Raw genomic sequence first — 27,647 nt, forward strand, 5'->3', positions numbered from 1 at the left:
GCTACAGGGAGGGAGGAATGAGTGAACGGTGAGCACAGAGAGCAGGACTAACAGCATCCCCTTGTGTAGGGAGCTAGACCACAAATGCTACAGACCAACCAACCTTCAACAGAAAATAAAATAAATGGAAGGAAAACTCCCACCTAACTACAATCAACTGGGTGCAAACCTATTGGCAGGATGATGGCACTCTGCTCCCACTGCTGCTTTGGGCAGGCCTGGTGCGGAGCCTAGTGCCATGAGCCCGACTACGGCAGAGTACTTTCATCAAGCGCCTCCAGACTCCCCCCCACACACACACAGACTGGCAGGTCTGGGGGAGGTCCACTACTGTTATAACAGTATGGTGCATGTCTGCTTTCGCTATCTGCCCCAGTGTGGAGCACTGTGACTGTCACTCACACACTCTGTCACACAGGTTTGTTTATGCCTGTAATTCTATGTAGTTCAGCAGTAGAAAATGTGATATTAGTCTTCTAGCTGAGTGTTAATCGTGTCCACAGTGTTGACGATAGTGTAACTGGATCCAAAACGTATCAGTGATGCATGTAAGTCAATCCAGACTAGCTATTGTGCTCTATTTCTGAGTGTCCAGTTCCTTCCCATTGGTGTTGCAGTAAAGTGCAGAACACGTAGCTAGTTACTGAGTGGACATAGACAGCTGCCTCTACATATAAAGTAGAATTGCGACAAGTTGTGTGTGGGTGAATTGGAACGTGCTAGAAATGTGTGTGTGTGTGTGTGTGCGGTGTCCTGGTGTGCCACTGTGCCGGAAGAGTTGATGAAAAGCCCCCCAAAGTGAGGTGCCATGCGGTCAGCACAGGGGTCATGCAGAAACAGTCTAACCTCTGAGTCGTTGCCCTAGAAACCCAGCGTGGACACAGAAAAAGAGGACAAGGGACAGTCAAAGAGAGAACTGTAAACCCACCTGCTAGAGCTACTCAACCTCTCTACTGACATATACACTGCCTATCGTTTAGTTTAACCTTTATTTAACTAGGCAAGTCAGTTAAAAACAAATTCGTATTTACAATGACGGCCTACCCCGGCCAAACCCGGACGACGCCGGGGCAATTGTGCGCCGCCCTATGGGACTCCCAATCACGGTCGGATGTGATGCAGCCTGGATTTGAACCAGGTACTGCAGTGATGTCTCTTGCACTGAGATGCAGTGTCTTAGACCACTGCGCCACTCAGGAGTGGATATACAGGTCAAGGCAGGCATGGAAAACAGGGCAAAAAGCCATCATGGCAAAATTATATAACATTTTTTTACGCTTTCCAATGTACCATACCTGCTGAAGATGTGGGGAAAATACTTGTTTGCCTTTACTTTTCGGCTGTTGTCAGTGATACAAGATATATACTTAAGTAACAAGATCTTTCATTTCAGAGTCAGATAAACTTGTGGACACCCAGTCATTGTGCTAAGGCTAGTTAGCATTTGCTTAAACCTATGCAGACATCAAGTACAGTTTTTAAAAAGAATCACCAATTTGTATAGGTAAGATATACTCCACATGGTTAGCTACAATGGGTTAGGAGGATATCCCAAATGAATTGACAATTAAGTATGTAAAAAAATACATGTATTTTTTAAAGCAAACGATGCAGGATGTGAGACAAATTGCTGGCTGCATTGTTACTGTGGTGTAAATGACAATGTATGATAGATGTTTCAGTAATTCATAGTCTACCCAAATCTGCTGACATCAGTCTAACATAGGGCTCTCCAACCGTGTTCATGGAAAGCTAAAACCTACAGGATGGTAGCGCTCCAGCAACAGAGTTGGAGAGCCCTGGTAAACATGCCACAACATTTAAAACGCTGAAGGTACAGTTGAAGTCGGAAGTTTACATACACTTAGGTTGGAGTCATTAAAACTTGTTTTTCAACCAGTCCACACATTTCTTGTTTAACAAACTATAGTTTTGGCAAGTCGGTTAGGACATCTAATTTCTGCATGATTATTTAACTTATAATTCACTGTATCACAATTCCAGTGGGTCAGAAGTTTACATACACTAAGTTGACTGCGCCTTTAAACAGCTCGGAAAAGTCCAGAAAATGATGTCATGGCTTTAGAAGCTTCTGATAGGCTAATTGACATCATTTGAGTCAATTGGAGGTGTACCTGTGGATGTATTTCAAGGCCTACCTTCAAACTCAGTGCCTCTTTGCTTGACATCATGGGAAAATCAAAAGAAATCAGTCAAGACCTCAGAAAAATTATTGTAAACCGCCACAAGTCTGGTTCATCCTTGGGCGGGATTTCCAAATGCCTGAAGGTTCATCTGTACAAACAATAGTACACAAGTATAAACACCATTGGACCACGCATCCGTCATACTGATCAGGAAGGAGACGCGTTCTGTCTCCTAGAGATGAAAGTGATTTGGTGTGAAAAGAGCAAATCAATCCCAGAACAACAGCAAAGGACCTTGTGAAGATGCTGGAGGAAACAGGTACAAAAGTATCAATATCTACAGTAAAACGAGTATATATCGACATAACCTGAAAGGCTGCTCAGTAAGGAAGAAGCCACAGCTCCAAAGCCGCCATAAAAAAAGGCAGACTATGATTTGCAACTGCACATGGGGACAAAGATCGTACTTTTTGGAAAATGTCCTCTGGTCTGATGAAAAGAAAATAGAACTGTTTGACCATAATGTCCATTGTTATGTTTGGAGGAAAAAGGGGGAGGCTTGCAAGCCGAAGAACACCATCCCCACCATGAAGCACGGGGGTGGCAGCATCATGTTGTGGGGGTGCTTTGCTGCAGGAGGGACTGGTGCACTTCACAAAATTGATGGCATCATGAGGAGGTAAAATTATGAGGATATATTGAAGCAACATCTCAAGACGTCAGTCAGGAAGTTAAAGCTTGGTTGCAAATGGGTCTTCCAAATGGACAATGACCCCAAGCATACTTCCAAAGTTGTGGCAAAATGGCTTATTAAGGACAACAAAGTCAAGGTATTGGAGTGGCCATCACAAAGCTCTGACCTCAATCCTATAGAACATTTGTGGGCAGAACTGAAAAAGTGTGTGTGAGCAAGGAGGCCTACAAACCTGACTCCGTTACACCAGCTCTGTCAGGAGGAATGGGCCAAAATTAACCCAACTTATTGTGGGAAGCTTGTGGAAGGCTACCCTAAACGTTTGACCCAAGTTAAACAATTTAAAGGCAATGCTACCAAATACTAATTGAGTGTATGTAAACTTCTGACCCACTGGGAATGTGATGAAAGAAATAAAACCTGAAATTAATTAATCTCTCTACTATTATTCTGACATTTCACATTCTTAAAATAAATTGGTGATCCTAACTGACCTAACACAGGTATTTTTTACTAGGATTAAATGTCAGGAATTGTGAAAAACTGAGTTTAAATGTATTTGGCTAAGCTGTATGTAAACTTCCGACTTCAACTGTAAATGAATGGCTTTTTAACCCCAGATGGTATTGGCTCACCGTGCTCATCTTGCTCTTGCTGTCAGCAGTGAGGAAAGACATGTTATTAATCTCATTCATCACCACAAAGTTCTGCTCCTCTCGTTTGAAGTTCTGCAGAGACACAAGATGGAGAGAGAAAGGTCATCAGATCAAATCAAATCAAAGTTTATAGGTCGTGTACACAGATTTAAGGTGACATGACATGTTCATCCAGAAGATGCTCTTCTAGTGGCCGGGGACTTTAATGCAGGCAAACTTAAATCAGTTTTACCACATTTTTACCAGCATGTCACATGTGCAACCAGAGGGTAACAAATCCTAGACTACCTTTACTCCACACACAGAGATGCGTACAAAGCTCTCCCCCGCCCTCCATTTGGCAAATCCATAGACCATAATTCTATCCTCCTGATTTCTGCTTACAAGCAAAAACGAAAGCAGGAAGTACCCGTGACTCACTCAATACAGAAGTGGTCAGATGACGCAGATGCTACGCTACAGGACTGTTTTGCTAGCACAGGCTGGAATATGTTTCGGGATTCATCCAATGGCATTGAAGAGTTTTCCACCTCAGTCATCGGTTTCATCAATAAGTGCATCGATGACGTCATCCCCAAAGTGACTCTACGTACATACCCCAACCAGAAGCCATGGATTACAGGCAACATCTGCATCGAGCTAAAGGCTAGAGCTGCCGCTTTCAAGGAGTGGCACACTAATCCAGACATTTATAAGAAATCCCGCTATGCCCTCAGACGAACCATCAAACAAGCAAAGCGCCAATACAGGTTTAAGATTGAATCCTACTACACCGGCTCGGACCCTCGTCGGATGTGGCAGGGCTTGAAAACTATTACGGACTACAAATGGAAACCCAGATGCGAGCTGCCAAGTGACGCGAGCTTACCAGACATGCTAAATGCATTTTATGCTCGCATCGAGGCAAGCAACATTGAAGCATGCACAAGAGCACCAGCTGTTCTGGATGACTGTGTGATAACGCTATCGGTAGCCGATGTGAGCAAGATCTTTAAACAGGTCAACATTCACAAAGCCGTGGGGCCGGACGGATTTACAGGACGTGTACTCAAAGCATGCACGGACCAACTGGCTGTCACGTCCTGATCTAATTCACATGTCTTTGTAATTGTCTCCACCCACCTCCAGGTGTCTCCTGTTTTCCCCATTAGTCCCTGGTGTATTTATCCCTGTGTTTCCTGTCTCTCTGTGCCAGTTCATCTTGTTTTGCCAAGTCAACCAACGTTTGTCCTAGCTCCTATTTTTCCCAGTCTCTGTTTTTTCCTAGCCCTCCTGGTTTTGACCTGTGCCTGTCCTGACACCGAATCAGCCTGCCTGACCACCCTGCCTGTTCTGACCTCGAAGGCAGGGCCTATCCCCTGGTACTGTTTGGACTCTGACCTGGTTTATGAACTATCGCCTGTCCTCGACCTGCCTTTTGCCTACCCCAATTGGTATAATAAATATCGGAGCTCAACCATCTGCATCCTGTGTCTGCATTTGGGTCTCGCCTTGTGCCCTTATACTGACAAGTGTCTTCACTGACATGTTCAACCTCTCTCTGACCGAATCTGTAATACCTACATGTTTCAAGCAGACCACCAAAGTCCCTGTGGCGAAGGAAGCGAAGGTAACCTGCCTAAATGATTACCGCCCCGTAGCACTCACGTCAGTAGCCATGAAGTGCATTGAAAGGCTGGTCATGGTTCACATCAACAGCATCCTCCCTGGACACCCTAGACCGACTCCAATTTGAATACCACCCCAACAGATCCACAGATGACACAATCTCAATTGCACTCCATACTGCCCTTTCCCACTTGGACAAATGGAACACCTATATGAGAAGGCTGTTCATTGACTACAGCTCATCGTTCAACACCATAGTGTCCTCAAAGCTCATCACTATGCTAAGAACCCTGGGACTAAACCCCTCCTTCTGCAACTGGATCCTGGACTTCCTGACGGGCCACCCCCAGGTGGTTAGGGTAGGTAACAACATGTCTGCCACGCTGATCCTTAACACTGGGGCCCATCATGGGTGTGTACTTAGTCTCCTCCTGTACTCCCTGTTCACCCACGACTGCATGGCCAAACACGACTCCAACACCATCATTAAGTTTGCTAACGACACAACAGTGGTAGGCCTGATCACCAACAGCCTATAGGGAGGAGGTCAGAGAACTGGCAGTGTGGTGCCAGGACAACAACCTCTCCCTCAATTTGAGCAAAACAAAGGAGCTGATTGTGGACTACAGGAATCGGCGAGCCGAACATGCCCCAACTAACATCGACAGGGCTGTAGAGTGGAGCTGGTCGAGAGTTTCAAGTTCCTTGGTGTCCAGGACACCAACCAACTATCATTGTCCAAACACACCAAGGCAGTCTTGAAGAGGGCATGACAGAACCTTTTCCCCCCCCAGGAGACTGGAAAGATTTGGCATGGGTCCTCAGTTCCGCAAGAAGTTCTACAGCTGCACCATCGAGAGCATCCTGACAGGTTGCATCACCGCCGGGTATGGCTACTGCTCGGCATCTGACCATAAGGCGCTACAGAAGGTAGTGCGTACGGCCCAGTACATCACTGGGGCCAAGCTTCCTGTCATCCAGGACCTATATCATAGGCGGTGTCAGAGGAAATCCCATAAAATTGTCAGAGACTCCAGTCACCCAAGTCATAGACTGTTTTCTCTGCTACCGTAAGGCTAGCTGTACCAGAGCGGCAAGTCTAGGTCCAAAAGGCTCCTCAACAGCTTCTACCCCCAAGCCATAAGACTGATGAACAGTTAATCAAATGGTTACCAGGACTATTTACATTGACCCCCCTCCCCCAATTTGTTTTGTACACTGCTGCTACTGGCTGTTTACTATCTATGCATAGTCACTTCACCCCTACCTACATGTACAAATTACCTCAACTAACCTGTACCTCCGCACACTGACTCGGTACACCCTGTGTATAGCCTCATTATTGTTATGTTATTGGGTTACTTTTTATTATTTTTTACTTTAGTTGAATTAGTAAATATTTTCTTAACACTTATTGAACTGCACTGTTGGTTAAGAGCTTGTAAGTAAATATTTCACTGTAAGGTCTACACTCTACACAGTTGTATTTGGTGCATGTGACAAATACATTTTGATTTGATTTGAGAGAAACAGTTGTCACATTTCAGGGGTTTACACTCACATGAGATTTGGACCAGAATATGAAGACCTCTCCAACCATTCTGAAGAGCTCCTCTGCATCTGGGTCTGGGCATGTCAACCACCTTGCCCTGCAAATGGAGGACATCTCTTTGAGGTACTACTCATGGAGACCATCAATACCACAACAAACATGTATGCAAAGACAACTGGCAGGAGGAATGGTTTCTGACATATAGTACTGTTAGACAGGATACTGGATATGAAAGGGTGTACTACATATCTAAAGAAAAAACATGAGCAGCCACTAGTTTGCCTGTGTACTGTACCTGTTATTGTCCACATAGCGGATGAGGAGAGGGTAGAGGGCGTACAGGTCCCTGCAGAGCACAGCAAACTCCTCCCTGATGGTGCCCTCCTCCTCATCCCCCTCGGCCTTCCCCTCCATACGCAGGTGGTCCTCCTCTGCCACCACCTTCCCTGTCCTCTTCTTCAGCTTCTCCATGGTGGGGATGAAATGGGACTTGAGCATCTCTGGCTTGGCCCTGCTCACAATAGGCTGGGAGAAGACTAGGGATGGAAGAGGAGAGGTGATGGTGAGTTGGCAAGAAAACACACACACACAGGAACATTAGACACGTAAAGCATTGTGGCAACCTCACCAGCCAGCCTCTTCATCCAGGAGGCCTCGTCAATTCCCAGGTTATTGACGACGATCTTCATGATGCTGCCCAGCAGCTGGTTGAGCTGCTCAGAGGTGACGTCGGTGCAGATCTGGCCCTCCAGCTCAGGGAAGATCTCTACTCCTCTTTCCCACCATCGGGGCAGGTAGTTACACAGCATGGGCAGGGTTATCTCGATCACATGGGGCATCTCTGTGTAACGGGCACCTGACTCTGCCAAGTCCCCGATCTCTTTCAATAGAACGTCTAGCTCTGGTATGTCCTGGCATAACTCCTGGACCTCATTGGGCAGACCCAGGACTATGGACATCAAGACACAGAGACAGGCAGAGGCCGAGAGACAGACAGACAGACAGACAGACAGACAGACAGACAGACAGACAGACAGACAGACAGACAGACAGACAGACAGACAGACAGACAGACAGACAGACAGACAGACAGACAGGCAGAGGCCGAGACAGACAGACAGACAGACAGACAGACAGACAGACAGACAGACAGACAGACAGACAGACAGACAGACAGACAGACAGACAGACAGACAGACAGACAGACAGACAGACAGACAGACAGACAGACAGACAGACAGACAGACAGACACAGAGGAGAAAAAAAGAGAAGATGAGAGAGAGTGTTGAGGAACTTGAATACAAGTTCTGGGTGGACAGAGAACAAATTACAGGACTAGCTGGACACTCACTGGCTCTTTCTCTGGGGGTCTTGGTGGTGTAAACAGAGAAGGAGTTGTACTCATTGAGATGGGGCTCCAGGTATGCCACTGGCATAGCAGCCGCCAGATGGGCCAGACACTCCCCTAGGGCTGGCATCTGCCTGGACAAGGGAAGACAAGGGCAGTCAAACTCACAGATGATCAGGTTTGTATTGCTGTACTGTTCACAAAGATAAACAGATCCAGATCCAGACTCACCTCTCCACATGAGGGTTCTTGACAATACCCAGGGAGTAGATGGCGCACATGATGCGGTAACACGACATCTGGAGATCATCCACTGACCACCACGAACACACAAACAAAAACACATGAACACGAACATACACGGTTAACAGTCCACAAGATATGCACATTTTTCACAATTCTGAGAGTAAGTAAACTGGAATGATGTGTCATCTCATGAATGCCGTGATGACAAGACTCACAAATGACATCATCTCCAAACTGGTGCTGAGAGATGTGGTCGAACAGGGAGGTGAGGACTGGGAGCAGAGCAATGGTGGTGTAGTTGATGTTCTGGGACACGCCTTTCACCTGCTGTAGAGGGACCACACAGTAAAACATGGTGAACAAGATTGAAAGACAATACTTCTGGAATAGTTCAATTCCTACCTGTTCTCTTGTAGACACTTTGCTCTTACCTGGTTGCCTTTAGACACCTTTCCCAGTTTGAGGTTCTCCACCATCTTCTCTATATCATCAGCTGCACCCTCAAAGAATGACCTGAGCCCTGCCTTCACGATTTCAGGCCCAGACTTCATCACCGTCCTGAGGAATTCAGAGCAGGGAGGGAACAGAGGAAGGCTATGAGAAAACCTGAGATGACACATTCGTCCGCATAAGTTTGCGGACGACACAACAGTGGTAGGCTTGATTACCAACAACGACGAGACGGCCTACAGGGAGGAGGTGAGGGCCCTCGGAGTGTGGTGTCAGGAAAATAACCTCACACTCAACGTCAACAAAACTAAGGAGATGATTGTGGACTTCAGGAAACAGCAGAGGGAACACCCCCCTATCCACATCGATGGAACAGTAGTGGAGAGGGTAGCAAGTTTTAAGTTCCTCGGCATACACATCACAGACAAACTGAATTGGTCCACTCACACAGACAGCATCGTGAAGAAGGCGCAGCAGCGCCTCTTCAACCTCAGGAGGCTGAAGAAATTCGGCTTGTCACCAAAAGCACTCACAAACTTCTACAGATGCACAATCGAGAGCATCCTGACGGGCTGTATCACCGCCTGGTACGGCAACTGCTCCGCCCACAACCGTAAGGCTCTCCAGAGGGTAGTGAGGTCTGCACAACGCATCACCGGGGGCAAACTACCTGCCCTCCAGGACACCTACACCACCCGATGTTACAGGAAGGCCATAAAGATCATCAAGGACATCAACCACCCGAGCCACTGCCTGTTCACCCCGCTATCATCCAGAAGGCGAGGTCAGTACAGGTGCATCAAAGCTGGGACCGAGAGACTGAAAAACAGCTTCTATCTCAAGGCCATCAGACTGTTAAACAGCCACCACTAACATTGAGTGGCTGCTGCCAACACACTGACACTGACACTGACTCAACTCCAGCCACTTTAATAATGGGAATTGATGGGAAATGATGTAAAATATATCACTAGCCACTTTAAACAATGCTACCTAATATAATGTTACATACCCTACATTATTCATCTCATATGCATACGTATATACTGTACTCAATATCATCTACTGCATCCTTATGTAATACATGTATCACTAGCCAATTTAACTATGGCACTTTGTTTACATACTCATCTCATATGTATATACTGTACTCGATACCATCTACTGTATCTTGCCTATGCTGCTCTGTACCATCACTCATTCATATATCTTTATGTACATATTCTTTATCCCCTTACACTATGTATAAGACAGTAGTTTTGAAATTGTTAGTTAGATTACTTGTTGGTTATTACTGCATTGTCGGAACTAGAAGCACAAGCATTTCGCTACACTCGCATTAACATCTGCTAACCATGTGTATGTGACAAATAAAATTTGATTTGATTTGATTTGATTTTGATCCATTACCTTGGCCTGGGGAATAGGTTTATGACAGTCATAAATACCTCTTCCCCCATTTTTCCTCTCTCTACCCTACTAAGGTTACATTTGCAAAACCCTTGGTTAACATAGAGATTCTGGGAACGTCAGAATGTGGGGGGAAATTAACTATATTCTGGTAATCCGAACAATTGAACATATGCGGTGGTACTTAATGAATATGATGTCAGTTCGGTTGGCATCTGAGACATTCTCATCAATGATAAGATGACATAAACTCTACAGTGGAAAGTCTACACATCAGAGTTATCGGATTCACATGGAATTGTTGTTCAATTTAAATGTTTGAATATGAAATTATTTGTGATGGGATGAAATGTGATTTTAGCTTCTAAAATGTGAGATGTGGGTTTTCATAAGATATTGCTGCTCACTCAGTGGCCCACCCACGTGAAGAGACAGAGGTTGTAAACTATGAAACACACCCCTTTTCTCCCTTCCTATATAAGCCCCTGACGACAATAGAACTTCCTGTTCCGAGGATATGAGGGCAACAGTCCTATGTCAGAATGGTTCAGAACGAAGCCAACATCAGCATGAGCTTTGGTTGCGAATGGTATGAACTTTGAACTCTTATTCACTACAGAAGTGATACCTCCTAGCTGTTGAGTTAGCGACCGCAGCTGCAAACGCAGGTTAGGAAGGAACAGACAGAATATCCCATCTATCACACAACGACTCGTTTTGGCAACATCTACCACCAACCTACTGAAGCACAGCTCAGAGTAAATATTTATTGCATTTTCCTTTTCCAAATGGGCGGTAATTTAGAATGCATAAGATACTGTATTTACGATAGCACAGCTTCGCCTTTGTTCCTGTCTTCCCGCTCTTTCACTCAACCCAGACCCTTTTCTTTTGTGTAACAAGCTGTCATATCTGTTCCGCCCGCTAGGGACGTTTTCCTATGACGTTATTTGTAATCAAGTTATGATTAATTATGTGTATGTGAATTATGTGTGATTAGTTAGGTATTTAGTAAATAAATGATTAAACCCAAGTTTGTATTGCTGATTCAAATTGTTAGCCAGGGTTCTTGCAGATAACCAAGAATGAACAACTTTCAGATGAGATTGAAGTAAAATGAAGATTAATGTTGACTGCTATTGATGTAAAAAATTACGAGTTCTTTAAGAGTTTATTCGGAAGATAACAGCTCTATAAATATTATTTTGTGGTGCCCGACTCTCTAGTTAATTACATTTACACGATTATCTCAATCAGGTGATATTATTTTATAGAATAGCATGTCATATCACTTAATCCGGCATAGCCAAAGACACGACACCTTCGTATTTGGATTGTGAACACATTTCAGAGAAGTGAAGAAGATTACCTTGCGTCGAGAGATCGTGCCAGGATGTGAAGACAGTTGACAATAGCAGGGGCGTCATTTCCTATAGAGGATAGACAAAGTCACCTAGATATAATGAAGGCTGGCAACATCAAGATAAATGATTTTGGATTTACAGTACCAGGTAGAAAAACCTTCAATGCAAGTACATTAGTTCAAATGACATCAACTCAAATCAGCATGAGAAGGGGAGAAAGCCAAGCACAGGTAATCAGAGTCAGAGGTGGACGAACAGCGGACAGTGAAATAGAGATACAGTGGGGAGGGTCAAACACAAGTTAGACAGATGGAAACAGAGCAGGAATGACGGGACAGAACTAAATCATCAGGACAAAGACGATTTCTTACCAAAGAGAGAAACTCTGTGTCTCACCAGAGCAGCCATTTTACAGAAGATGCTACAGCGACACCCAATAGAAAGGAGAGAGGAAACGCAGAGGAAGGTAATGATTGATGAAAGGTTATGATTGATGAAAGGTTATGATTGATGAAAGGTAATGATTGATGAAAGGTTATGATTGATGAAAGGTAATGATTGATGAAATGTAATAATTGATGAAAGGTAATGAATGATGAAATGTAATAATTGATGAAAGGTAATGATTGATGAAATGTAATAATTGATGAAAGGTAATGAATGATGAAAGGTAATGATTGATGAAAGGTAACGAATGATGAAAGGTAATGATTGATGAAAGGTAACGAATGATGAAAGGTAATGATTGATGAAAGGTAACGAATGATGAAAGGTAATGAATGATGAAAGGTAACGAATGATGAAAGGTAATGAATGATGAAAGGTAATGATTGATGAAAGGTAATGATTGATGAAAGGTAACGAATGATGAAAGGTAATGAATGATGAAAGGTAATGATTGATGAAAGGTAATGATTGATGAAAGGTAATGATTGATGAAAGGTAATGAATGATGAAAGGTAATGATTGATGAAAGGTAAGAGGAAAAAGGTGAAATTACAGCACAGGTTCCAAAAGAGAGACTTGACATGATGAGTAGAGAAAAATGAAAGTGGCGAAAGCCAATTAACTAAACTGAGGTGTAAGCAATACACATGTAATACAGTGTGTGACAGAGTTACCTGGCAATCATCTCTTTCTCCTTGTTAGAGGAATGTCCTCCAGTACCCAGGACTTTGGCCGGTGTGGACAGGAAGTACAGAGAGTGGTTTTTAAAGTACTGATTGATCAGGGGCAACAGGATCTGAGACAAACACAGTTCATCATCATCATCATATATTCTTATACCCCTGCAGTAAACATTTAACAGTTGTATCAAATGCCCTCTCTCCTCCTCTCTAGATAGGCCTGTTTCATAGTGATTCTGCTCTCACCTTTGCAAAGAATTTGATCTCCTGCTCATGAGGTGACTTCTCCACTCTGCCACTGCTCACCACAGCCTCTGAATGAAACCCAAAAGACAACATTATGGAGTATTGTTATCGTGTTAAATGTCAAAATTGACTCTACACTGATTCATTCAGTTGCTCAATAACAGTCAACATTGACGACTGATTCAATCAGTTGCTCAATAACAGTCAACATTGACCACTGATTCAATCAGTTGCTCAATAACAAAGCACTGTTTCATTGGTTATCATCATCCACCCTCCTCCAAGAGCCCACTCTACCAAGATGAGCTATGAACTCCTGGGCCATCTCCATCCACTTTAACAGCTTCTGCAGGAAACCATAAGCAAAGCGCTTCTCGATAGATGAGATGTCTGACTCCATGTCTTTCATCCCCCTGGAGAAAGAATTCAAAAGTATGATTTATCAACACATATTCAGTTGCTTCCTCAACTTGATACCTTCAATGACTTTTCCTTTTACCTGGTGACTGCAAATCCATTGAGTTGAAGGAATTTAAGAAGCTCCTGAGCCTTTTCCCTGTCTCGTGCCTTTTCCTTTGCTGTCAGGGTGTCATAGGGTACAAGCAAAGGGTGGGAGCCTCCTCCTACACACAGTCAAAACACACACAAAGTTCCCATTTACTTTTATAAAAGAAAAAGGTGACTGGCAATTTTGTAGGCAATATCCTCTTTGTTTTCTGAACAGAATGACCTCTGACCTTTGGACTGCAGCTCCATCTTCTTCTTGCGACCCCAGGTATTGTGATAGTTCTCTGCAAGCTGTTCTGCCATGGACTGGGGAAAGGAGAAATTATGAAAACATTGATCACATTACAGTCTCTAAAGTAATTGAGAGGGATGGGTAGCCTAGTGGTTAGAGCGTTGGACTAGTAACCGGAAGGTTGCAAGATTGAATCGCTGAGCTGACAAGGTAAAAATCTGTCGTTCTACCCCTGATCAAGGCAGTTAACCCACTGTTCCTAGGCCGTCATTGGAAATAAGAATTTGTTCTTAACTGACTTGCCTAGTTAAATAAAGATAAAATACTTTAGTGCCATCATACCTGCAGCTCTCTTGACAGTGCCATGTGGGAGATCTCAATCGGTTGGGGACTGTAGCCATGGCTGGGGTTGTACGTTGCCTGAAATACACACATTTATTCATACTGTTTTTATGATCTCTGTCCACAGAGATCCTATTAAATGGGTTATTCATCCTTTCCTATCGTCCTTTTCTCTGTACCTGTGCAGTCTGAGAAATTTTCCGAGCCGCCTTCTTTTGCTCAGTCTTGGCTTCCTCTCCTTCCCTCATTTGATCCAGTGTCCACTCCCACGCAATTATAGCCTTCATGGACTCTTTGATGGGCCAACGGTAGATCTCTTTGTCCTACAAAGGAGGAGATCATTACAGACAGAGGGCATCAGAGAGCAGAAATTGTAAAAAATCTGTGGTGGTTGACAGAAAAGACTATGCATTGTAAGAAAACGATCAACTGTGCCTCTTACCTTCTCTGAGAATGTTTTGTACGGTCGGAGCATGGGGTGAGTTTTAGAATCTTCATCCAACATCTCTCCATACGTCCAGTTGTTCTGAATCTGCAGGTGAACATACATACAACATTATTGTTTAAAACACCATACATTGTACAGTTTGCTGTACAACTGATACACAAACGTTTATTGTTGCCTTTGGTCGTTTTTTTTACTGACCTTTTCAAAAGCCCACTTGTCATGTGTGTATTCAGCATATTTGTTGATGAAACCATCCAATCTCTCAGGGATGATAGTACTACAACACAAAACATCGACTTCAGTACACCACAGACATAACATACTACACAGTAGCTAAAAGCAGAGGATACTGCGAAATATTCATAAAAATATCAACACTTTCCATTGATACTGTATCTTATCTAAATTGTTTGTGTTTTCTCAAGGCCTTCCTCCTATCAGTTTATTCTCCCTTCATCATCTCCCTCTTCTCTCCTTCATTTTACCCCCTCATCTCGCCCTCTCTTCTGTCCATCATTTTCTCTCTCTTTCAATCTCTCTCATCTCACTCTCTCCCATTCAAGGGTCTCACGTTGTGGTCTCCACTGGCTTGGGATCAAAGTTTCCCTCTGCATCCACTGAGGCTTTCTTCTCAGTCTTGGAGGAGTAGCTGGCATCTACATAATCTGGAGGGATAGCCCCACCAATGGCACATATGCACGGCATGGCAATTTTGAACAGCTCAGCATCAAATTTCTGGAACCAGAACCAAATGACATAGTGAAATATTTCTACAATGATCTATCAACGTATTGTTTTTTATTGGAGCCAAACATTTCCTGGTGACTAAGGTATGATCGATCAGTGTAATAGTGTAACCTTGTGGGCCAGGGACTCAAAGATGCCCCAGAAGAGTTTGCGGGTGAGATGCAGCTCCTCCTCTGATGACACTCCAAAGTTGCCCCAGCCGTTGGGCAGGCAATAGTACTTCCAACAACGCTCATAGTGATTGTTCAAAAGCTGCAGCCAACAAAATAACATTATGAGATCGGTGAGATGATGCATACTAACATCTGGATGATACGTACATTATCTTGATACAGCTATCTTCATTCCTTTGTTTTGATTCTATAAAGGTTTGATTGTCTAATGTTTAAGTCATGTCCATACCTTAAGTGGCATTTTGGCATATTCATTGAGAATTGGTACATCAAATACCAGCCTTCTCAACAGGTGTTGTAGCATGGATGGCCGTAGATTTCTAAGAAATAGACACAAATAAATAAGCGCACGTAAATACATTATCAAGCATGGTTAAAAGCTTCTCTAGGGTAGGGGGCAGCATTCAAAATTTTGGATGAAAAGCGTGCCCAAATTAAACTGCCTGCTACTCAGGCCCAGAAGATAGGATATGCATATAATTGGTAGAGTTGGATAGAAAACACTCTAAAGTTTCCAAAACTGTTAAAATAGTGTCTGAGTATAACAGAAACGATATGGCAGGGGAAAACCTGAGAAAAATCCATACAGGAAGAAGGAATTTTTGTTGTTGTTGTAGCTTTCTATTCAATGCCATTACAGTATCCATTGACTTAGGACTCAAATTGCAGTTCCTATGCCTTCCACTAGATGTCAACAGTCTTTATAAATTGTTTCAGGCTTGTATTCTGAAAAATGAGGGAGTAAGAGCAGTCTGAATGTGTGGACCCTGCAGTGTCACATAGCTTTTTCATGCGCATGCCCGAAAGAGTGCCTTTCTTGTTTACCTTTTATATTGACAACGTTATTGTCTGATTATTTAGGCTAAAAAACAACCTGAGGATTGAATATAAACATCGTTTGACATATTTCTATGAACTTTACGGATATAATTTGGATTTTTTTTGTCTGCCTGTTGTGACTGCGTTTGAGCCTGTGGATTACTGAAGAAAACACGCAAACAAAAAGAGAGACTAAAGAGAGACTTTATCGAACAAAACAAACATTTATTGAGTAAATGAATGTCTTCTGAGTGCAACTATATGAAGATCATCAAAGGTAAGTGATTCATTTTCTCTCTATTTCTGACTTGTGTAACTCTTCTACTTGGCTGGTTACTGTTTGTAATGATTTGTCGGCTGGGCGATGTTCTCAAATAATCGTAAGTTATGCTTTCGCCGTAAAGCATTTTTTAAATCTGACGCAGTGGTTGGATTCACAAGAAGTTAATCTTTAAACCTATGTAAAATACTGTTTTCTGAATTTTTATAATGAGTATTTCTGTATTTGAATTTGGTGCTCTGCAATTTCACTGGATGTTGGCCAGGTGGGACGCTAGCGTCCCACATACCCTAGTGAGGTTGAACACCTCACTAAAAGTTCAATGTACACACAGTTTAGGGAAGAGAACATGTCATGTCCAGGAGTCATGAAATTATAGAGGACAATTCTGACAGAATGCAGAAAAATAGACTTCAGATAACAGCTCATGGTAAGTCCAACTCACTTGCACAAAGCCATGAGACATTCCTCAATGACATCTCTCTGGGCCTTAGTGAAGGCTCGTCCGCGGGACAGACGGTAGATGGTGTGCAGCATGGAGTCAATCATGATGGCCCGGTGGTCTGTGCCGGCAAACAGGAAGGCACACTTGTTGATGAGGGGCAGCACGGCCAGAGAGAGGTAGCGGTTCAGAGCCAGGGCCATCTCTGTGGTGCAGAAAGCTGCCTAGTGGGGAGAGATCCATTTAAACCAGGGATGGGCAACTTTGTTGGGCGTAGGGTCCACAAAACCAATTTCAGGTCTGCATCCCCACATCCATACCCACACCGGCAGTCAAAGCCAGCCCTAGCATTTTTGGGGCACTACGTGAAATGTTGTTGCCCCCCACTCCCCCACTGGGAAAACATTTTAGAGCCCCCCCTTTTGAAAGCATTTTTGAGGTTTTAGAGTTAATTTCCTGCAATTCTACACATTTTGCCAAGGGGAAGAGAAACGTTTTTTATTTTAAAGCTAATTTCCTACAATTCTGATCAAGAGTGACTAACAAAATCAACGGGGGCCCTCAGGTCAGTAATTCCATCATGATTACTACAAGTTTAGATAGCTGGCCGATAAACTAACTTACCAAACTAAAAATGTTTTGCTGAGATGGGCTAATTGAGTGACTGCCAGTGACTGACATAACAAGAGAAAAACTGCTGATGAACAACCACATTTTGAAATTGCCTTGTGTATTCTACTATTCTAACTCTCAACAGTAATCCACTGGACGACAAAAGGGGAGCCGCGGGTCACCAATTGCCCAACCCTGATTTAAACTGTCATATTCTCTGTGTTCAAAAGACCACAGACTAACAACTCAATTAAAATGTTGAGACACATTTTTAATCAAACATTATGCTGATATGCCAACAAATTAGCTGTAGTTCTGTTTACAGTCAAAATATGCTTAGTGTCTCACTCCAGCATAAGAGCAAGTTATTGCCTTGTACAGTATATGAGTAGTGAGATCGAGAGAGGCTGACTCACTGTGTCCAGAGAAGCAGCTGCCCTCATGTCAGGTAGGAAGCCCACCTCCAGCACATGGAGCAGGAAGTCCTGGTTGTCAATACCATACACTCTGTCAAGGAACAGCACCATGGGAGCCTTGTGGTCCGGCACAAAACTGGAAGACATCTTGGGTTCAATGATGCTGTTATCTAGACATCACAAAAGACAGAGGGAAATTAGAGGGGAGAATAATGCTAGGACTCACATCATATTAACACTTTTGACTACAGATATAATATGGAACATATTACGATCAAACTAAACTAAAACCATTTTTTGTTCTGTTTCATAATCAAGACATCAATACTCCCTTTCCTTGAGCCAACACAACAGAGTTAATTGAACCCAAATGGTTTCCCCTTTGGCTCACCCTTTCCAAAGTCTGGGATTTGGACAGACAGGCTGATGACTCCCACCAGGTCCTCTATGGGCACCAGGGACCTCAGGATGGCCCTGATCCTCAGAGCCTCACCCTTCCCAGCCTGGATCAACTGGAGGATGAAGAACAAATAGCAATGTCTTAGACTGAAAACACAGCAGCTAGCTAGCACAATTCCATAAACCTTGGCTTCTCTCTTAAGGTTTCCCAACGCTCAGTACTCACATGCATCTCTGGAGCGCAGCGTCCCAGCAAGTCAATGAGAGCTGAGTAGAAGGACATAATGGCATTGCCCAGATGCACCTTGTTCTCCTCATGCTGCCCTTCTCCACCAGGGAACCTACCAGGAGAAAGGAAAAATTCATACATGTAGGCCCAAAACCTTTGAAAGGAGAACATGTTCTAATCTACTACACCAGTTAAGACTAGATAGTCAATCAGCAGAGTCCCGAAGCGGTTTGGCACTTACATGCCGGGGAAGCGCCTGTCTTTCTTGACAGTGGGGCCGTCCCTGGCAGGATCTTCAGAGATCTTGATGGCCTCCTCTATAGCAGCCAGTAGGCCGTTCCCACCCTCTCCTCTCAGGGCCGGGCCAAAACACTCTGGCCGACGGATCAGAAGACGCACCACCACATTGGCATTCTCCTCTACGCTCTCTCCTATGGGGGACATGGAGCCAAACCACGTTCAGTGACGAAGGACAAACAGAAAGACAATACCAACAGCAGTGTATTCCATTACATGAAGCCAACAAACACAGACCGTTGACGAATACAGCGAAGCGGAGGAAGTCCAGGTATTTCTCTCCGCCACAAGGGTTCCAGCCAATGTCAGGGTAACCCTTAGCCAGGAGCTGGGGACAGCTCTGAAGCCCACAGCCTGCAAGGTACTTCACCACCTTGGAGGAAAAACACAGTGCAAAAGAGACAGAAAGAGTGATGACCAATGTGCTGCTGGATCAGAGAATGTTCATGTGGGTGCTGGGGGTGTCCAACCTTCTCCAGGTCTTGTTCCTGTAGCGCCAGAGCCAGCTCATTGTTATCAATACAGGATGCTGCAGCTACGTCTAGAGGGGTGGAGCCACGCATTCCTGAAAGACATCCATGACACGTTCAGTTTCAACACACAGCAAAACTATTCTGCCTTTAGAGGAATTATGTTGACCTTTCTTTTCCATTTATACAAGAATATAAACTTGTATTGGAAGAAGATATCAATGTCCCTCACCAAGGCCGATGCCGCTGTTCTGAAGCAGGTAGCTGAGGTGATCGAACATGGAGCGTTGGTTCTGACGACTGATACGACAGAAGTAGCACAGGAAACGACAGCAGTTGGTGACCATACGAGGGAATCTGATCTCCTGCAGAAGAACACATGTAGGGTGAATGACTACAGTGTAAAAATATGTTACGCATTTGAATTTGCAGACAAGCATTGATCCTGTAGTTATGAAGCATATAACCACTTCACCTTGGAGTCACCACCACCCAGTACATTGACCATCACCTCCATGACAGTCTCGTGCATGCCCAGCGCTCGCATTAGGTTGGGGTGCTGATAAAACACTTTGTTGCTCATGATGTTCCTGATGGAGAAAGAAGGCTCATGCTGATTCTCAGTTCCTCCAGTTCTCTGTCCGGTATACTAAAGCAATAAGGCCCGTGGGGTTCTGGTATATGGCCAATATACCACGGCTAAGGGATGTTCTTATGCATGACACAATGCGGAGTGTGAGTCTGAATTTGTTAGGTGACCTAAACTGGGACATGCTTAAACCACCTACCAAAGTCCTTAAGCAATGGGGATTCCATAAATATTTCTCAGATTATTACCAATCCCACAAGGTATGACTCTAAACACCCAGAAAAGGCTACTCTCATCAATGTTATACTCACAAATAATCCTGATAGGTATCAGTCTGGTGTTTTCTGTAATGACCTTAGTGATCACTGTTTTACAGCCTGTGTTTGTAATGTCTGCTCAGTGAAACGACCAGTCCTGATTTGTCATAGATACTTGCTAAAAAACTTTAATGAGCAAGCCTTCCTTCATGACCTGGCCTCTGTAAAATGGTATAGAATCATCTCTGTCGATGACGCTTGGACCTTCTTTTTTTGATATTTTCAGTGATATTGTTAACAAACATGCTCCCATAAAGAAAATGAGAATTAAAAACAGGTTCAGCCCCTGGTTCGACCGTGATATTGCAGAGTTACTCCACCTCAAGAATTCCATTTGCCGAAAGGCTTGGCACACGGAATACTCAGGCTGACTGGCTCTCGTTCAGGCAAAGGAGAAATAAGTGCACTCAGGCTATCCGGAAGTTCTGGAAAATGGTTAATGACCTGGAGAATGAAGCCTCCTCCTCACAGCTGCCCATGTCCCTTAAAGTTGATGATATGGTTGTTAACTGACAAGAAGCACATGGCTGAGCTTTTAAATCACCACTTCATTAAGTATGGATTCCTATATGACTCAGCCATGCCTCCTTGCCTGTCCGACATTTCCTCATCTCCCACGCCTTCTAATGCAACTATCCCCGATGCTTCTCCCTCTTTTTCCCCTGTCCCGCTACAAAGTTTCTCCCTGGAGGCAGTCACTGAATCCAAGGTGCTAATGGAGCACCTTAAACTTGACCCTAAAAAACCATCTGGGTCAGATGGTTTAGACACTTTCTTCTTTAAGGTTGCTGCCCCTATAATCGCCAAGCCTATCTCTAACATTTTTAACCTGTCTCTCCTCTCTGGGGAGGTTCCCATTGCTTGGAAGGCAGCCACGTTGCGTCCTTTATTTAAAGGGGAGATCAAGCTGATCCAAACTGTTATAGGCCTATTTCTATTTTGCCCTGTTTATCAAAAGTGTTGGAAAAACTTGTCAATAATCAACTGACTGGCTTTCTTGATGTCTATAGTATTCTCTCTGATATGCAATCTGGTTTCCGCTCAGAATATGGGTGTGTCACTGCAACCTTAAAGGTACTAAATGATGTCACTATTGCCCTTGATTCTAAGCAATGTTGTGCTGCTATTTTTATTGACTTGGCCAAAGCTTTTGATACGGTAGACCGTTCCATTCTTGTGGGCCGGCTAAGGAGTATTAGTGTCTCTGAGGGGTCTTTGGCCTGGTTTGTTAACTACCTCTCTTAAAGAGTGCAGTGTATAAAGTCAGAACATTCGCTGTCTCAGGCACTGCCTGTCACCAAGGGTGTACCCCAAGGCTCGATCCTAGGCCCCAACCTCTTCCGAATTTACATTAACAACATCGCTCAGGCAGTAGGAAGCTCTCTCGTCCTCTTATATGCAGATGATACAGTCTCAGCTGGCCTCTCCCCAAATTTTGTGTTAAACTCTCTACAACAAAGCTGTCTTAGTGTCCAACAATCTTTCTCTGCCCTTAACCTTGTTCTGAAAACCTCCAAAACAAAGATCATGTGGTTTGGTAAGAAGAATGCACCTCTCCCCACAGGTGTGATTACTACCTCTGAGGGTTTAGAGCTTGAGGTAGTCACCTCATACAAGTACTGGGGAGTATGGCTAGATGGTACACTGTCCTTATCTCAGCACATATCAAAGCTGCAGTCTAAATTTAGACTTTGTTTCCTCTATCGTAATTGCTCCTCTTTCACCCCAGCTGCCAAACTAACTCTGATTCAGATGACCATCCTACCCATGCTAGATTACGGAGACGTAATGTATAGATTGGCAGGTAAGGGTGCTCTTGAGCGAGATGTTCTTTACCATTCGGCCATCAGATGGTAAATGCTCCAATGCTCCTTATAGGACACATCACTGCACTCTATACTCCTCTATAAACTGGTCATCTCTGTATACCTGTCACAAGAACCACTGGTTGATGCTTATTTATAACCTCTCTTAGGCCTCACTCCCCACTATCTGAAACATTTACTGCAGCCCTCATCCTCCACATACAACACCCGTTCTGCCAGTCACATTCTGTTAATAGGTCCCCAAAGCACACACATCCCTGGGTCACTCGTCATTTCAGTTCACTGCAGCTAGAGACTGGAACAAGCTGCAACAAACACTCAAACTGGACAGTTTTATCTCAATCTCTTCATTCAAAAACGTAATCATGGACACTCTTACTGACAGTTGTGGCTGCTTGCGTGATGTATTGTTGTCTCTACCTTCTTGCCCTTTGTGCTGTTGTGCCCAATAACGTTTGTACCCTGTTTTGTGCTGCTACCATGTTGTGTTGCTACCATGTTGTGTTGCTACCATGCTGTTGTTGTCATGTGTTTCTGCCATGCTATGTTGTTGTCTTAGGTCTCTCTTTATGTAGTGTTGTCTCTCTTGTCGTGATGTGTGTTTTGTCCTATATTTGTATTTTTAATTTTTAATCCCAGCCCCCGTCCTCCAAGGAAAACTTTTGCCTTTTGGTGGGCCATCGTTGTAAATAACAATTTGTTCTTAACTGACTTGCCTAGTTAAAAAGGTTCAATCAGTAAAATAAAGATACAGCCCTTAGCCGTGGTATATGGCCATACACCACAAACCCCAAAGGTGCCTTATTGCTATTATAAACTGGTTACCAACGGAATTAGAACAGTAAAAAAAGCATTCAGAGCTTGAACCACCCAGTTTATAATGTCTTCTCTGTACTGACCCGATGCTCTGGATCATGAGCCTCTCCTCCTCAGGGCCCATCTGGACGATGAGCAGCGAGCGGATCTGTCCCAGGCACTCCAGCAGGTCCATGGTATCCTTTATGGAGATGGCGTTGATGGTGTAGGCCTTGGGCAGGGCCCGGATCAGCTCTCCCAGCCCGTCATACTGACGGTGCAGCAGGCTGAACATCAGACGCACCAGCTCAGGGTTCTGGATGAATGACTCCTGGGCCCAGTGGACCATGGTGTGGGTGATCAGCTCCTGGAGGGTGCCTGGTGGGGTGGTTATAGAGGAGGGACATCAGTTAATTGATCGATTGTCTGTTTTTTGTTGTGTTAGTGATAAAATCATTTTAACGTGAAAATAATTGATTGCTGAAACCGAATAAAACTATCCCATGGCGACTAGACTGAGATTGATGGTACATTTTTGGCTTGATTTTACCGTTTTTCACTGGGACAGCTGATAGAGAGCGAGACTCACTGGGTTTGTTCTCCTCCTCAGGTTTCTCCTCCTCTACCTTCTTCTTACGGAGGTGCCTCAACTTGTCCAGCATTCGGAGGAGTCGCCCTTTGAGAGACATATCCAACTCCTCCTCTACCTCTTCCTCTTCGATATGTACACCTGACATGACATCAGGGGTGATAAATCATTGACATTAGCTGAAAACTTTTCATCTCAACTATTGGCCCTCTTTGATATACAAGTGAAATTCTAAGTTACACGTGGAGAGCAAAGTAAGAGCTTGACTGACTGCAGTGAAACAGCAGGTTCTTGTGAAAAGCCTGCAGGGCATCGCGGACCTCGTCAGGCACAGGACAATCCTCATCCTCTGCAATGTTCTTCAAGTTCATCAGCATGTTGACCTGCATATCAAAAATAGACAAACAGTAAGATGTTGTTACCTTTCATGTACTGTTACAAGTGTGACAGTGTATTTTATCCTCCGGTAGACAGTGGCTGAGGCGGAGGGTACCTGCTCCTGTGGTGGGGAGCGGAACTCGCGGGTCTTGCGAGCGGTCTCAGCAGCGCTCATGGTATACGCCAGCATGAGCTCGTTGTAGCGGGCTCTCTGGTTGGCCTGCACCTGGCTCACAAACTGGTCTGAGAAGGCTATGATGGCCTCCACCCTGTGGCGCAACTCACAGTCACAGAAATACTGCAGCAGAGTGCACATCTGACCGACAGAGAGAGAATGACCTGAGACTTAGCCACATAGATTAGGGTAATTCATCAAACTAAGGAGGATAGTGAAAGTTACAGTTACAACTGAAAAACACACACACCAACCTGTAGTTTGACAGACTCTGGAAGCTTCATGTGCAGTAATCCCTCTTCCAGACCTACTTGTTCTTCTGCCTCTCCATGCTTCACCTCCTTCTCAGTCTCCTCAGCACCTTTCTCTCCGTCATCCTCCCCCTTGTCTTCCTCTTTTTCTATAGGCTCCAAATCCTCCAGCTCTGCCTCCATTTCCTCATCTTCCTCATCCATCCCCTCATCCTCCATTTCTGTTTCATGTCCGCTCTCTACTGCTCCCTCCTCTTCTTCCTTCACCTCCAACCCCCGTTCTTTGAGGGCCAGTGTTTGGTCCCCCTCTCCCTGGGCAGCAGCCTCTGCCTCTCCACTGAACACTGTGGGCTCTATCATCTTCAGGATGTGCTTGACATCTTCATTATCAAACACACCCATGATGAGCAGGGTGCTGATGAGCTTGAGGATGGGGACAAAGTGGAACTCAACACTGCCTCCTACAGGATCCCGCATGGCTTGACCACCATCCTGGACAGCTTCTGTCAGCATGGTCAGGGCCTTCGCCTTCAGCACCTACAGGAGAGAGAGACACACTTTCATGACCATCAGTCAGTTCAAACAGAATATCTTTCCCCTCTCCCTCCATCAGCCTGGCCCAGTGTTGCAAAACACTGGGAACTTTCAATAATTCCCTGTTTTTTCCCCAAAAAATAACGGTTGGAAGATTCCCAGATTCAGGAGGGAATAAGGTAGAAATCCGGAATCCTCCAACCAGGATTTCTGGAAAACCAGGGAATTTATTGAAAGTTGAAAAGATTGCAAACCTATGAGGCTCCTTACATGTAGGGGGATGAAGGGGCTGAGGGTGTAGATATCCAGGTCTGTCCCTACAAACCCAGTGGGGGAGAAGTGGAGTTTGGGGCGCAGACAGGTAGTGAGGCCCACCCCTGGTAAAGCATGGGATTTGTCAGTGTCTGAGTTGAGGTTGATGCTGAGAGTCTCTTCAGTCATGGGCACAATGAACTCCTTATTGGTCATGAGGCGGTTCCGCTTGGCCGACTCCAGGTGAATGCTGATGAGCAGATCGTAGTAGCCGCTCCTCATTGGTCCAGGCAGGTAGGTGTTCTCTATGGCGTAGAATAGCTGGGATTCGTCAACATGGCTGCACAGGGCGTGAGCCACGCGGTTGTTCCCCAGAGCACAGACTGAGCCGTACAGTTTCAGAGTGTGGTAGTGGAACTTCAGCAGGTCCATACGCTCCGACAACTCCAGGATGTCAATACATCTGGACGGGACAGAGGCAGAGGACAGTATGGCCCAAGGCTGTACAGATTTGGACAAATCTATTGCATCAGAGCCAAAATGGCTCCTGTTTATATGTCTTTCCCAATACTATAGCTAAGACTGAAATCCATTTCACAATCAAATACAATAATCTTCTGCTTAGATGTCAGCAATGGTGGCAGTGTTCTGACCTGTTCTCCTCAGGGATGTGCAGGGCCATCATTGTGATAGGCTCTCTGCACTCCACCATCCAGCCATGCCTGTCGTTCACACGGCCCATCTCTGGGGACAGGAAGTGGTTTGGCATGCGGCTCCAAATGACTGGGGTCAGCATCTGGACATCCAGCCTGGGAGGACACTGAGGGACCGGGTTCTTACGCTCACTGCGGAACATGGCTGCTGAAATAGGCATGATGTTCTGAGGAGAGAACAAACACATACATTGCAGAGTAGAAGGGTCGTCGTTGAAGTGAAATAATAGCTTGAGTATCCTTGAGGGTAAAAATACAGAATGAAATAGAAAACATCCATAACACTGTAAAACGCAGACAGTGGAGGGGTAACACAGTAAAATGCAGACAGTGAAGGGGTAACACTGTAAAACGCAGACAGTGGAGGGGTAACACTGTAAAACGCAGACAGTGGAGGGGTAACACTGTAAAACGCAGACAGTGGAGGGGAAACACTGTAAAACGCAGACAGTGGAGGGGAAACACTGTAAAACGCAGACAGTGGAGGGGAAACCCTGTAAAACGCAGACAGTGGAGGGAAACCCTGTAAAACGCAGACAGTGGAGGGGTAACACTGTAAAACGCAGATAGTGGAGGGGTAACACTGTAAAACGCAGACAGTGGAGGGGTAACACTGTAAAACGCAGATAGTGGAGGGGTGACACTGTAAAACGCAGACAGTGGAGGGGTAACACTGTAAAACGCAGACAGTGGAGGGGTAACACTGTAAAACGCAGAGAGTGGAGGGGTAACACTGTAAAACGAAGACAGTGGAGGGGTAACACTGTAAAACGAAGACAGTGGAGGGGTAACACTGTAAAACGCAGACAGTAGAGGGGTAACACTGTAAAATGCAGACAGTGGAGGGGTAACACTGAAAAACGCAGACAGAAAAGGGGTAACACTGTAAAATACAGACAGTGGAGGGGTAACACTGTAAAACGCAGACAGTGGAAGGAAACACTGTAAAATGCAGACAGTAGAGGGGTAACACTGTAAAACACAGACAGTGGAGGGGTAACACTGTAAAACGCAGACAGTGGAGGGGTAACACTGTAAAATGCAGACAGTGGAGGGGTAACACTGTAAAATGCAGACAGTGGAGGGGTAACACTGTAAAATGCAGACAGTGGAGGGGTAACACTGTAAAATGCAGACAGCGGAGGGGTAACACTGTAAAATGCAGACAGCAGAGGGGTAACACTGTAAAACGCAGACAGTAAAGGGGTAACACTGTAAAATGCAGACAGTGGAGGGGTAACACTGTAAAATGCAGACAGTGGAGGGGTAACACTGTAAAATGCAGACAGTGGAGGGGTAACACTGTAAAATGCAGACAGTGGAGGGGTAACACTGTAAAATACAGACAGTAAAGGGGTAACACTGTAAAATACAGACAGTAAAGGGGTAACACTGTAAAATACAGACAGTAAAGGGGTAACACTGTAAAATACAGACAGTGGAGGGGTAACACTGTAAAACGCAGACAGTGGAGGGGTAACACTGTAAAATGCAGACTGTGGAGGGGTGATTCTCGCTGAGTCTGACCTTGAGCTTCCCCAGGTCCAATTGCAGCATGTTCTGACTGGAGGGCAGGACAAAGACAGCTGGGAACAATTTAGTGTTGGGCTCCACCTAGAACAAACAACCACAGTGTTACACAGGAAGCCACAATGGAAATTAGATTTCGAGCTTTAATGTGTTATCCTTGATGATTTTTTAATTGTATGTGGAGGTGTCTGTTATCTATGTTCTTAAAATTGTCTAATAAATTCAATCAATCAAGCAGTCAAGCCCAGAGCAGTTTGTACTTTGCTTATTATTAAACCAGTAACCCTTGACATGAGTAATGAAATACAAATCAAATCGAAGTGTATTTGTCACGTGCGCCCGAATACAACAGTTGTAGACCTTAGAGTGAAATGCTTACTTACAGGCTCTAACCAACAGTCCAAAAAAGGTGTTCGGTGAACAAGAGGTAAGTAAA

At 44.6% G+C, this 27,647-nt stretch overlaps 1 protein-coding gene across 1 annotated transcript in view; it reads right to left on the reverse strand.

Annotated features, from left to right (window-relative positions):
• The window catches only part of LOC112230654 (ryanodine receptor 1-like), an 80,467-nt gene that overhangs the window by 34,891 nt on the left and 17,929 nt on the right, over positions 1-27,647 (reverse strand). The window contains exons 24-63 of the mRNA XM_042311219.1: positions 27,209-27,295; positions 25,622-25,848; positions 24,987-25,431; positions 24,186-24,719; positions 23,872-24,072; positions 23,650-23,761; positions 23,379-23,519; positions 22,894-23,167; positions 19,738-19,852; positions 19,495-19,627; positions 19,263-19,357; positions 19,030-19,165; positions 18,737-18,926; positions 18,493-18,607; positions 18,259-18,379; positions 17,868-18,037; positions 16,843-17,063; positions 15,528-15,618; positions 15,237-15,377; positions 14,950-15,113; positions 14,577-14,655; positions 14,373-14,462; positions 14,110-14,253; positions 13,931-14,008; positions 13,587-13,662; positions 13,349-13,472; positions 13,147-13,262; positions 12,850-12,917; positions 12,598-12,719; positions 11,848-11,897; positions 11,482-11,542; positions 8,684-8,810; positions 8,468-8,579; positions 8,238-8,319; positions 8,010-8,140; positions 7,286-7,606; positions 6,953-7,193; positions 6,667-6,754; positions 3,477-3,569; positions 847-861 (exon numbers count right to left, since the gene is read on the reverse strand). Coding sequence (XP_042167153.1) covers positions 847-861; positions 3,477-3,569; positions 6,667-6,754; positions 6,953-7,193; positions 7,286-7,606; positions 8,010-8,140; positions 8,238-8,319; positions 8,468-8,579; positions 8,684-8,810; positions 11,482-11,542; positions 11,848-11,897; positions 12,598-12,719; positions 12,850-12,917; positions 13,147-13,262; positions 13,349-13,472; positions 13,587-13,662; positions 13,931-14,008; positions 14,110-14,253; positions 14,373-14,462; positions 14,577-14,655; positions 14,950-15,113; positions 15,237-15,377; positions 15,528-15,618; positions 16,843-17,063; positions 17,868-18,037; positions 18,259-18,379; positions 18,493-18,607; positions 18,737-18,926; positions 19,030-19,165; positions 19,263-19,357; positions 19,495-19,627; positions 19,738-19,852; positions 22,894-23,167; positions 23,379-23,519; positions 23,650-23,761; positions 23,872-24,072; positions 24,186-24,719; positions 24,987-25,431; positions 25,622-25,848; positions 27,209-27,295 — 5,931 coding nt within the window. The remainder of the gene's footprint in view (positions 1-846; positions 862-3,476; positions 3,570-6,666; positions 6,755-6,952; positions 7,194-7,285; positions 7,607-8,009; positions 8,141-8,237; positions 8,320-8,467; positions 8,580-8,683; positions 8,811-11,481; positions 11,543-11,847; positions 11,898-12,597; positions 12,720-12,849; positions 12,918-13,146; positions 13,263-13,348; positions 13,473-13,586; positions 13,663-13,930; positions 14,009-14,109; positions 14,254-14,372; positions 14,463-14,576; positions 14,656-14,949; positions 15,114-15,236; positions 15,378-15,527; positions 15,619-16,842; positions 17,064-17,867; positions 18,038-18,258; positions 18,380-18,492; positions 18,608-18,736; positions 18,927-19,029; positions 19,166-19,262; positions 19,358-19,494; positions 19,628-19,737; positions 19,853-22,893; positions 23,168-23,378; positions 23,520-23,649; positions 23,762-23,871; positions 24,073-24,185; positions 24,720-24,986; positions 25,432-25,621; positions 25,849-27,208; positions 27,296-27,647) is intronic.

Source organism: Oncorhynchus tshawytscha, linkage group LG33 (assembly GCF_018296145.1).
Source record: "Oncorhynchus tshawytscha isolate Ot180627B linkage group LG33, Otsh_v2.0, whole genome shotgun sequence".
Taxonomy (NCBI): domain Eukaryota; kingdom Metazoa; phylum Chordata; class Actinopteri; order Salmoniformes; family Salmonidae; genus Oncorhynchus; species Oncorhynchus tshawytscha.